At 45.9% G+C, this 12,398-nt stretch overlaps 1 protein-coding gene across 3 annotated transcripts in view; it reads left to right on the top strand.

Moving 5' to 3' along the window:
- The window catches only part of SRD5A1 (steroid 5 alpha-reductase 1), a 36,296-nt gene extending 25,070 nt beyond the window's left edge, over window positions 1–11,226 (top strand). For all 3 annotated transcript variants that reach the window (XM_004059060.5, XM_019013418.4, XM_055367787.2), the window contains 2 exons: window positions 4,434–4,584; window positions 9,863–11,226. In XM_004059060.5, coding sequence (XP_004059108.1) covers window positions 4,434–4,584; window positions 9,863–9,929 — 218 coding nt within the window. In that variant the 3' untranslated portion in view covers window positions 9,930–11,226. The remainder of the gene's footprint in view (window positions 1–4,433; window positions 4,585–9,862) is intronic.
- The last annotated feature ends 1,172 nt before the right edge of the window (window positions 11,227–12,398 follow it).

The following is a 12,398-nucleotide window of genomic DNA, read 5'->3' as shown; positions in this document are numbered from 1 at the left end:
GCAGTTGCAGAGTCTATACCCGTCAGCTAAAGAACACCTGCGACGAACCCGCAATCTACAAACTTAGCTTATAACCTGTCGCAGTAAAGGGAGACCTCTCCCTGTGATGTTTCCACACAGCATGTAGCCTCCTTCCTGCAGCTAGTAATCAACCCAGCTTCCTGACGGCCTGTGGCCATCAATGGCATCTCTGTGAACAGACAGGCCAAAGGAAATGCAGAAGCTTGGCTGCAACTCTCAGGCAGCAGGAGGTGACACCAGACATCGGTGCAGATGACATGGGACACATGAGACTTAGGGAAGAAAATGCTTCTAAAATTCTTAATTTCTCCTCTCCAAGTACTATACTAACCAGGCTCAGCCTTGCTTAGCTTCCAAGATCAGACAAGATCAAAATTCTTTATTTCTAATCATTAAAAAAAAAAAGAAACCACAGAAGCATGTTAGAAGATAGAAATGGAAAAGCAAAGAATATGAAACCTAGACTGGGTGCAGTGGCTCACACCTGTAATCCCAGCACTTTGGGAGGCTGAGGCAGGAGGATCACTTGAGGCCAGGAGTTCGAGACCAGCCTAGGCAACATAGCCAGACTCCCATCTCCACAAAAAAATTGAAAGAAAATTAGCCAGGCATGGTGGTGCACACCTGTAGTCCCAGCCACTCAGGAGGCTGAGGTGGGAGGATCACTTGAACCCAGGAGTTTGTGGCTGCAGTGAGCCTCGATCATACCACTGCACTCCAGAGGGAGACGCGGTGTCACTCTGTCACCCAGGCTGGAGTGTAGTGGCGCGATCTCGGCTCACTGCAAGCTCTGCCTCCCGGGTTCACGCCATTCTACTGCCTTAGCCTCCCGATTAGCTGGGACTACAGGCGCCCGCCACCACACCCGGCCAATTTTTTGTATTTTTAGTAGAGACGGGGTTTCACCGTGTTAGCCAGGATGGTCTCGATCTCCTGACCTCATGATCTGCCCGCCTTGGCCTCCCAAAGTGCTGGGATTACAGGCGTGAGCGACCGCGCCTGGCCAAAAAAGATCATTCTTATTGTGAATGACGTTTTCGTGATAGCTGGAGAAGGTAGGGAAAATATATCCATCCTAGGCACATTGAAGTCCATGAAGAAGAAATCCAAAGCATTGGAACAGAATATATTTTGAAAACTAATTCAAGAAAGCTTTTGTGAAGTAAAACAAGACACAAGAGCGTCTGCCGTTTGCAGGTACGCACCCTATACCGGAGGAAGTGGACAGGAAACAGTGACGATCATCTGCGTGTGCCATGAGTGGCTTGTAAGGGAAAGTTCGTTAGATTCTTCAGGGCAGCGTTCCGTGCCAGGGCCCTAGAGGCAGCACCACGAGAGGCCCGAGGAACGTGGAAGCCCAAATATTATCCTAGCTGTGGAGTCCCTCATGTAAAATCTGTCAGGTTTTGAAGACTCAGGTTTCGGGAGTCTGAGTGCTGTGCCCCATGAGGACTCCACCATGGTCGGCTTTGTGACCGGCGCCCTTCGCTGCAGACTCTTAATTTTGCAGGGCATTTTCATGTGACACATTGATGGTTTCTAATACACAGGTGTGCCGTCTACATCCAGTGACTACGTGAGGTCTTTCAGAAACGCTTCGCAGGACTCTGTTAATCATGGTGCCATAACTGGTTAGGGTCAAAGGAGCAAGTGACAAAATGAACAAATAAAGAGATAAAGAGAGGTGCACAGGTGTGACGTCCGTAGTCAGTACATACAGGCTGAACTAGGGCTTAGGACAAGTGCTGTGGGCTGTGTGTGACAACCAGTTTGTGGTTTTGTAATGCGGCATCTGTGAGCAGCCTGTGTCTCAAGAGGACATTTTTTAGCAGATTGGCATCTGCAGGTTTTCCAGTCTAATTCCATGCTTACCAGTCCACCCATATGGTTCCACCACACCGCGTGCCCCACACCAGACACTTAAGAGAGAAGGTTCACTAAGCAGGCTGCATGCAGGAAGGCATCGTGGCCCCAGCCCTGCCCACAGGCCGTCTGCCCTTGGGGTGACTGGCATCTGCAGGGTATGGTACAAAGGTCCTTCCACGTCTGGGATTCACCTGCCCAGGGCTCTGATGAAATACAGATCATGATTAACGTAATCTTGTAGAAAGTTGAAGCAGTTACAGAAATGGGTGAGTAAGAAAGTGAAAGTGACTAAGCTCCATGGCTCAGAAGGAACAGCGCTGTGAATGCTTTGGGTCCATTCTTGCAGGCGCTTCTGCAGGTGCACATGCCCACACATGGCGAATGACATTCTACTTATTGGGCATTAAGTTTGATATTTTTATGTTTTATATTGTCATTAAAAAGTTTACTTGTCAATGAATATTGATATTTGTATTAGTCTGTTTTCACTCTGCTATAAAGAACTACCTGAGACTGGGTAATTTATGGAGAGAAAATGTTTAATTGACTCACAGTTCCGCATGGCTGGGGAGGACTCAGGAAACTTACAATCATGGCAGAAGGCAAAGGGGAAGTAAAGACCTTCACGTGGTGGCAGGAGAGAGAGCGAGTGAAGGGGGATCTGCCTCACTCTTTCAAACCATTACATCTCATGAGAATTCGCTATCACAAGAAACCGCCTGCATGATCCAGTCACCTCCCACTGGGTCCCTTCCTTGTCCTGTGGGGATCACAGTTCAAGATGAGATTGGGTGGGGACACAGAATCAAACCATATCAGTATTATTTTACAATTCTGAATTATTTCAAGCTTACAGAAAAGTAGTAGAGAGCTCATTATTGCAAACATCTACACACCCCACCTTCCTTAAATAAGAAAAAGAAAAGCACTGTGCTGTCTTGGGCTCAGCAAAACCATTTTCTTTCTTTTTAAAAAATAGACCGTCTCAGGCTGGGTGCCATGGCTCACACCTGTAATCCCAGCACTTTGGGAGGCCGAGAGAGGTGGATCACCTGAGGTCAGGAATTCCACACCAGCCTAGCCAGCATAGTGAAACCCCATCCCTACTAAAAATACAAAACTCCAAAAAAAAAAAAAAAAGGTAGCCAAAAGCCCTCATGCATGTAAGTTGCAGTGTGCTCAGAGATGTAGTCTCTACCCTATGCTGCAGTATTTGTTGAAATTGGTCTTATGACTTAGGGCGTAATAGGTTTGTCTTTTTTTTTTTTTTTTTTTTTGAGACAGAGTCTAGCTCTGTCACCCAGGCTGGAGTGCAATGGCACGATCTCGGCTCATTGCAACCTCTGCCTCCTGGGTTCAAGTGATTCTCATGCGTCAGCCTCCGGAGTAGCTGGGACTACAGGTGTGTGCCATCACACCTGGCTGATTTTTGTATTTTCAGTATAGACAAGGTTTCACCATGTTGGCCAGGCTGGTCTCCAACTCCTGACCTCACATGATCCACCTGCCTCAGCCTCCCAAAGTTCTGGGATTAAAGGCATGAGCCACTGCGCCCAGCCTAATTTTTTTTTTTAAAAAAAGCTCTGTCCTTATATGCCTTCAGAATTTTCTCAGCTCTGCAGACATAGTGTCCAGTTGGAACCTGGGGCAGATCACACCAGGCCTCTCTAAACACACTTGAGTAACCACAAAGCTACAGCCTGAGGGTGAGTCCCAAGTCCAAGGAGGGGCCTCCTGCCCTCCCTCTCTGCTGGGACCCTTCTCCCCACCCCTCATCTGGTCTTTGGAGTGTGCCAGCCATTGCTGTCTGCCTCAGGGCCTTTGCTGCATCTCTTCTCCTGCCTGGAGCACTCCTGAGAGCACCTCCAGCACCTGCCAGGCTGGCCCTCACCTGCAAGCCTTGAATCGACCCTCACCTTCCCTGTGAGGCCTGTTGCCAGCCACTCTGTGATGGTGACCTCCTCCACCCCATCCCAGCTCCGGGGCCCCCTCACTCTGCCCTGCCCCTTGCTACTCCTCCCCCTCCATGAGCTGTGTGCTCTCCTTGTTCATGACGCTGGAGTTCATGGTTCTAGATGTGGGGAGGGGGTCTGTCCAAGTGCCTGGGCAGGGCATGGCCCATAATACGGACTCAGTGCATTTGTGAAGATGTGACGAATGAATGAATCTGTGCTTGAAAATGAATATCTTTGTCACTCATTGCTCTAGGGTTCTATCTAGGTCCATTTTACATGGTTTACTCTGTATTCTCTGCTTGCATGATCCATCAACAGGTGCACTGGTTTATTGGTGTCTTCCACTGTAACTGTACGTGTGTGTATTCACATAGACAGGTATTGATATACATATGTAGTTGATGATCAGAAGTTGTGATATGAATTAGTAAACCATGTAACGCTGGATATGTCTTACTGATTAACATTCTGTAAGGACAATATTTTTCCGTTCTTGAATTTATGTTCTCCAGGTAAGTATTCACTAGCATCTCTGAAGTCCATATTTCATTTTGTAGTAAATGCACTACTTTGGCCTGTGTTTTCTTCTAGGAGGCTTATTTGAATACGTAACTGCAGCCAACTATTTTGGAGAAATCATGGAGTGGTGTGGCTATGCCCTGGCCAGCTGGTCTGTCCAAGGCGCGGCTTTTGCTTTCTTCACGTTTTGTTTTTTATCTGGTAGAGCAAAAGAGCATCATGAGTAAGTTTTAAAACACTTTTACCATTTGTAATTTGTTCTTTGACTATATTATTACCATTTTTCAGGCTAGATTTTTGAAGTGTTAATTTAAATCGCTGAATTCCAGTTTATTCTGTGCTTTGGCCAAACAAGTACAAAACCAAATAGCTGTAGAATCACCCAGCTCTAGGGAATAATCAGGTCCACATCAGCACAGTTGTTCTCTATACCACGTCCTTAGCCTCTCTGAATTGACATTGCTGAATTCAGTGGTCAAGTTAGACACCAAGCAGGGGATTCAGGGCTCTGAATGGGAAATACTGATTAAAACAGATCCCTGACTGAGCAATAGCCAATGGCCAGCTTGCGAATGCTGCAGGTTGAGGAAGTCCTGTAGAGGAAGGTGAATCTCAGAGCCCAGCGACACTGGCAGAACTCATGCACACAAGATCTCTCCAGCTATGTGGTGGCTTAGGCCACGGCTCTGAACCTGGGGTCCTTGATGGGTTACAGAAGCTCTGCATGCCCCCTAAAATGACATCATTTTCCAGAGACCGGGTCCTTGGCTTTTATCTGATCCCCCAAAAGGCTTGCGAGCCATTTGACCAACACACTCATAAATCAAAGGGACTGGGCGCGGTGGCTCATGCCTGTAATCCCAGCACTTTGGGAGGCCGAGGCCGGTGGATCACTTGAGGTCAGGAGTTCAAGACTCACCTGGCCAACATGGTGAAACCCCGCTTCTACTAAAAATACAAAAATTAGTCAGGCATGGTGGCGGGCGCCTGTAATCCCAGCTACTCGGGAGGCTGAGGCATGAGAATCGCTTGAACCTGGGAGGTGGAGGCTGTAGTGAGCCGATATCGCACCACTGCACTCCAGCCTGGTTGAGAGAGTGAGACTCAGTCTCAAAAAAAAAAAAAAAAAGGAAAAAGGAAAAGAAATTGAAGGATGTCAAGGCTGAAGTGAATTTAGAGAACATTTTTCTAATCCAATGGATGAGGAAACTGAGGTTCAAGGAGCAGAGTCTGAGGCCAGCCAGGAGCCCCATCTCATTGACGGGAAGAGATCTCAGGAGCAGCGTGGGATCTTTACCTGCCCTGACATTGGCGCGTGTCCCTGACAATAAATGATGGAGACTGGGCTTAGCAAGCGGCCAGCCTGGTATGCACATTTACTATGTCCCCTGAGCCATCCACTTCATCCACTCAAAACATCTAATCGAAATCTCCAATGCTGCTGATGCTACGAGGTGTGCAAAAATGTATAACTCTGTCCTACTTCATGGAGTTTATCATCTTTTTTGGGACTAAGGACAGAGAGAAAAAGCTAAAAGAAGAATAGATTGATATGGTATAGTGGGAAGAGTACCTAGGTGTACTTCCCAGCCTCACCACGAGTTTGCACATGCAAAGGATGATTATTGGAGATAAGAAGAAGAAAGGTCATATCTGAAGTATCTCTTTGTCTAATTTTTTTTTTTTAAGACTGCATCTCACTCTGTCACCCAGGCTGGAGTGCGGTGGCACAATCTCAGCTCACTGCCACCTCTGCCTCCCAGGCTCAGGTGATCTTCCCACCTCAGTCTCCTGAGTAGCTGGGATTACAGGCACGCACCACCAGGCCTGGCTAATTTTTTATATTTTTTGTAGAGTTGTGGTCTCACTATATTGCCCAAGCTGGTCTTAAACTCCTGGACTCAAGTAATCCTCGCACCTCAGCCTCCCGAAGTGCTAGGATTCGAGGCGTGAGCCAACGTGGCTGGCCTCTTTGTCTAATACTTGAAGAAGTTATAGCATAAATGTGAGAGCTGATGAGAGCTCTAAGAGCAGCGCCCTGCATTCTTCGAGACACTCCATCGTGCCACTGGCCTGGTATTTTCACGCATAGACAGTGAGGAGAGAGCGAGATCAGAGAGCCACAACCTACCTAAATCCCAGAGCTGCTGAGAAAAACGGGTCTGCGGAAAGTTGAGTGAGTGCCGAAGGCAGAGAGGGTTTGAGAAGGAGGCTCAATGCCAGGCATGGCAGAAAACACTGTGGGCCAGGAATGGGCCTTCTGTGCTGGGAACTGTGTCTGCCAAAAGGTCATATGAGAGTCCTAAGCCTTGGTACCTGTGAAAGCGACCTTACTGGAGAACGTTATCAGTTGAGATGAGAAGGGGAAACGTGGATAGACGTATACCAGATGATCACACAGAGTGGGAAGGCCGTGCAAAGATGTGTCCACAGAGGCGGGGGCGATGCAGCCATGGGCCCAGGAACACGTGGCGCCACCAGAGCTGGGGGAGATGGGACTGGAACCTTCCCTGAACCTTCAGAGGGAGCGTAGCCCTGCTGCCACCTTGATTTCCAACTTCTGGCATCCAGAACTGGGAGAGAATCAGTGGCCACTATTATAAGCCACCCAGTGTGTGGTTAACTTTGTTCTAGCAGCCACAGGGAACTGGTATGCCAGCCTTCCAGCCATTTAAAATTGACTGGGAAAGTAAGGGCAGGAGTATGATTGGTGAACCCCTCTGTTTTCTCCTCCGCCAGATGACTTTGTTGTCACAGGTTTGGTTGAAATACAACGTTATCACTCTAAATATACATTCTACAATCTGACTTCCTCCCCTCTGCGCCCGCTGCTCCCAGCACTGCACCTGGCCTGGGCCTCACTTCCCGGTGAAGATGCCATCCTTTTACATTCCTAATATTTGATGTGAAGAAGTGAGTAATGGCTCATTTCTCATTTAAAAAAACAAATGAGATAACACTGACGTTTAAAAAAACACGGATCAGAGTAAGATTGAACACGGGCACACCAAGTCAGTGGCAAAGATGTTTTCTCAAATGAAATCAGGAAACAGGAAAGCCCCTCTCAGTATTTGAATATGAAACATATAGAAATGGAAAATAAATAATTCAGTTATCTAAATGAAAGTCTTTGCTAATGAAAACCCAAAGATATTCTTTGCAGAAGAATTCATGAGTTGAAAGAGCTCTTTGTCATTCATTTGCTGTTTAAATTGGTGTCAGTGTGAAACCAGTTTTAAGCCCTGAAGAATTAATCAATTCAGTTTTGCAGAAGTATGTTCAGAAATGTAGGACTTACAAGCTGAGAATAAAATAAAAACTCCTTTTTAAAAAATATTTTCATAAACCCAACTAATTAAGCCATCAAATAAAAGTATTCCAAAAGAAAACATGCCAAGGATCTATTCCTTGCACTCCATTTGATGGATTATAATCTTTTTTTTTTTTTTTTTTTTTTTTTTTTTTTGAGACAGTCTCGCTCTGTCGCCAAGGCTGGAGTGCAGTGGCGCGATCTCAGCTCACTGCAAGCTCTGTCTCCCGGGTTCACGCCATTCTCCTGCCTCAGCCTCCTGAGTAGCTGGGACTACAGGTGCCCGCCACCATGCCCGGCTAATTTTTTTGTATTTTTAGTAGAGACGGGGTTTCACTGTGTCAGCCAGGATGGTCTTGATCTCCTGACCTCGTGATCTGCCCGCCTCGGCCTCCCAAAGCGCTGGAATTACAGGCGTGAGCCACCGCGCCCAGCTGGATTATAACTTTCTAAAAACAAAATTGTATTCAATGAAATATTTCTATAATAATCAGTATTTAAATTCATAAATGATTGCATTGATAGTTAATGCATTGATTTCTAGGTCAGAAACAGTCAACTGTACTGGGTTGCTAACAAATATTCTCTTTAAGGGCAAAATTTAAAGGTATTCTAAGGAGTAAGAAAAATTTAATCATTTAACAATAAATATTTTATTTCTATATAATGGTTTCTGTGAAATACACTTAACCTCTTCAGCCAACATCCCTTCATTGTGTGAGAACACCCTGACCTCACACATGTTCTTTCTGATGTCACGGAGCCCAGCCTTGCTGCCCAGCCTGGTGGGGGGACGCGTTTTCTCGGCATCCTGCGGCAGTCCTGTGTTTCTCATCTCCCGCCTGCCCTCTCGTGTTTGCCCATTTCAGGCTCTCCTGCTGTCATGTACTCTGCCCTTGCCTTTTCGGGCCAGGGTGCCCATCTTCCCACGGGCAGTTTCTGGGAGAGAGGCGCTCACCCGCTATGTCACTGTGCGGCGGCCAGTGCCGCTGGCCCATGGGGAAGCTCTTCAGCACTTGCAAGTGCTGGATGGCCTGGATCCCAGCAGGCCTGTGAACACCTTCAGCCTCTAACCAGCGAACATGTTTGCAATGCACTTTCACAGGTTTGACACCGGCTGTTAGGCTTGGCCACGTTGTGTGTTGGGCACTCGTGGGTCCATGAGCCACCACTGAGCCACGTAGCTGGAAAGGCTGCAGTCTCGAGGCCTCATGCCAGGGGAAGTGACGCTTGACCCGGAAGTCCTGACCGACTTCTTAGAATTGTTCTTATTACATGCCTTTTTGGGGACACAGAACATACAAAAGTAAACGTGGCCGCCCAGTATGTTCGAATTCTCTGTTTGTGGATTCCAGTGTTAAACTTAACTAAGACCAGCAGGGTTTTGCCAACTCCCTCTCAGTTTCTCGTCCTCATATGTTTCTACCACATTAACAATGAGCTAATTGCTTTCTATCATGATTTTTAGTCTGTTGTTTAATCTTTCTGTGTGTGTTTATAGAAACTCCCTTTCTCCATCTTGTCAAATTATTTCTAATTTTTACTCCATGCATTTAGTTGCCACCTTTCCCAACTGGCTATTATCCCCAAAACAAATGAGCACGCCTGCATTGATACAATTTATATCAAAACAGAAAATAATGTTTGTTTCTAGCACAAGGCTGAATGGTGGACAATGCCATATTGCATTTCCCCAGATTTCACTGAATCCTTACTAAGAGCTGTTCATGAGCCTCCTGGTATGCAGCTGGGTGCCCGCTCTACACACCCTGGGCTAGGCCAGTAGTTCCCAACTGCAGGCTGGAGAAAACTGCTGGAGTCACCAGCAGATATTCAGGAAGCACCTACTTGGTCCTGCCCCTCCTCCAGCCTGCGTGCTTTCCCCAGGGGCTGAAAAGACAGCTCCACAATGTGCTGATCAGTATTTTCATCAAATGTCAGTAATTTTCCTTCCAGATAGAAAGGTGAATTCTATGGGCTACTTCTTCTGAATCACACTTTATGATTAGATATATTTAATTCTTCATGATAATAGGCAAAATTAAAGTATAAGTATGAAATGCCAAAGTTTTTGTTACTACATTTAAAAAACTGAGTATTCTTTTGTAATGAAAAATATTGTCACTTTTGTTAGCATCGGTTAAATGTCTAAGCGACAGAATTATTTCCTTTTTTAATTTTTTTTTCTTAGGTGGTACCTCCGGAAATTTGAAGAGTATCCAAAGTTCAGAAAAATTATAATTCCATTTTTGTTTTAAGTGCATTTTCCATGAAATTATCTTCAACTTGAAGCTTTCCAATGGCGCTTCTCTATGGACTTTGTAAATAAGTTATATCTTTGTAATTTTCCTGCTACTTTATCATTTTCAAGATGTCCTCTAGGAATTTTTTTTCTAGTAATTTTGCAATCTACCTAATAAGTACCTAAATACGCTGAAATGGAGGTTGAATATCCTACTGTGTAACAGGTCAGAATTTCAAGCTCTGGGTAATAACTGCTGATATTTTTTCTAATTTCGAATTTACCTCTTTTGGCTATGTCTTGCCAAGTGTGTATGAGACTAGACTTTACAACTGTCTTTGATGGCATTTTCAGAACAATAAATGTCACAATCCCTTCTGTAGCCCCCTACAGTGATCCCTTCAAGGTCAACTGCAGTGTTGCTTCCCTCCCCCTGTAGGGCTGGAATCTGTCTAGGACCCCTCTCTCGGAGGCCACAGAGGCTGGGGGTAGCCATTGTGCAGTCATGGCCCAGGGGAAACTTGCCAACCTTCGCGTCAGGTGCTGTGTGTAAGTGGAGAACTTGGGGATAGAGGAGGAAGCTCCCTGTGGCCCTTCCAAGGTGAGGCAAAGGCATCTGGACTTGTTCCAGCCCAGCCCACCGGGTGACATCACCGGGCAGGGAGGGGTGCTGGTGGTGGTTCATAGGGAGTAAGCTGCTCTGCCTGTGTGAGGGGCTCCTGGGCCCTAAACAGGCACCTTTAGGCCATGGGTCACTCACCATGAGCCATCAATGTGCTCTGGTCTGACATGGTTTCTCTCTGTCTTCTAGTCTAGACCTAGTTTTTTTGTTCTGTTCCCCACGTATGGATATAGTAGAGATTGTTGTCTGTGAAATTTCTCCTTTGTAGATTTTGAGTTTTCCCTTGTAGTGTAAAGAATGATCACTTTCTGTAACAATAACAAGACCACTTTTTAAGATTTATCCTGTTTGTTCTTTGTTGATTGAAACATAATAATTGTTAAAATTCTCTACAGCCTTCTTTTTCTTCCATAGCTAATCTTCCTTCTAATAGTTTTTGCTTTCTGTTTTGCTGTTGTTGCTTTGCAAAGCTTTCCCCTCATAGCCTGTACCTGTTATCAATATAAAATAATCTTCCTGTTGAATGCTTCATGACTTGAATTCTACTTTGATAAAAACATTGCCATACTGCTTTTTATCTTGATGAATTCATCTGGCATTGCTTTGCCTTATCATCTCATCTGGAGTTTTTAAATGCCATTTGTTTCAGTTGTCTTTAACAACATAATAAATAGACTTTGCCATTTAACAAGGTAGCTCAAATTCTTTTACTAATTGTTACATCGAAACATTCTTTCATCATATTTCCTGTTTTTATTTGGTTTTCTCAGCTTCTTCTGTTTACTATCTACAGTGATTTGGAAAGGAGATTTCCTTTAAAACAAACAAGCTTATTGGGAATGGCTTTTGTGATTTTTAAAGTAGCCTTGGGAGCTTCCAGTTAAATCTGATGAGCTGAACATACACCTTTCCTTCTCCCCTCTCTATCCTGACCCCAGTTGAAATCACCTCAAAGGAATTTAGGTGGGGAGTGGCCCCATAAAGAGAGTGAGAGAGAGTCACCACTGCAGATGGACCACAGCACGGGTGGAAATGGGCCTGATGTGGCACAGCAGAGAGGCCATGACAGTGCGCGCCCTGCGGAGACCGTGGGTCCTCGCATCTGGGCTGACAGAAGGCAGAGGGAAATGAGCATCTCAAAGTGAGACCAACTAAACATGGCGCCTGCCGCGGAAAGCAGTGTCCTCTGCACCCCCACTCTCCAGGGAGAGGACAGAGAGCCCAGAAATGAGCCATGTGCCCGTTGCCGGGGAAGAGAAGGTAGGCTGAGGAAGTGGCCTTTCCTAACACAAAAATTAACTAAGTGGGGAAAACCAGAGAACTAGGTGTTGGCATCCCAGGAAAAAAATAAAGTCTCCACATTTTGGTCTGTAGGGATCCTGCCCCATAATGGCTGGTTACCTCCTGCCTCAAGCTGCAGGGAAGCCAGGGGGTGGCATGGCCATGGCTTCTCCCTCAGAGAGGCCTCTGTGCACGACTTCAGTCACCCAGCACTGACAGAACTTGGAACCCAAAAGCCCATTTCTCTCCTTCCGTCCAGACCCTGTCTGCTGTTATCTGTAGGAAGACCACAGCCAACTGCTATCATGACCAAAGCTAAAATCCAATGAGGCAGAGAACAATAGTTGTACCCATCTCCTCCTTAATCTCCAAGGCCAGCGGTGCATGCATTTGTGCATTCAACAACATTTGCCAAGCACTTACTGTATGTCAAGCACAGCAGTGGGTGCTGAGGACGGATGGGTAGAAAAAACAGTCCTGGCCCAGGTGGAGTGACAGGTAAGAAACAAGTAAGTAGCTAAAATAATGTTAGGTAGAAAAAAATAACAAGAATAAAAGCAAGGAAAAGGGAAGGGACCCTCA

The sequence above is a fragment of the Gorilla gorilla genome, chromosome 19 (assembly GCF_029281585.2).
Source record: "Gorilla gorilla gorilla isolate KB3781 chromosome 19, NHGRI_mGorGor1-v2.1_pri, whole genome shotgun sequence".
Taxonomy (NCBI): domain Eukaryota; kingdom Metazoa; phylum Chordata; class Mammalia; order Primates; family Hominidae; genus Gorilla; species Gorilla gorilla.
The sequence above is the reverse complement of the archived record's forward strand: the minus strand, read 5'-3'. Positions and strand labels throughout refer to the sequence as shown.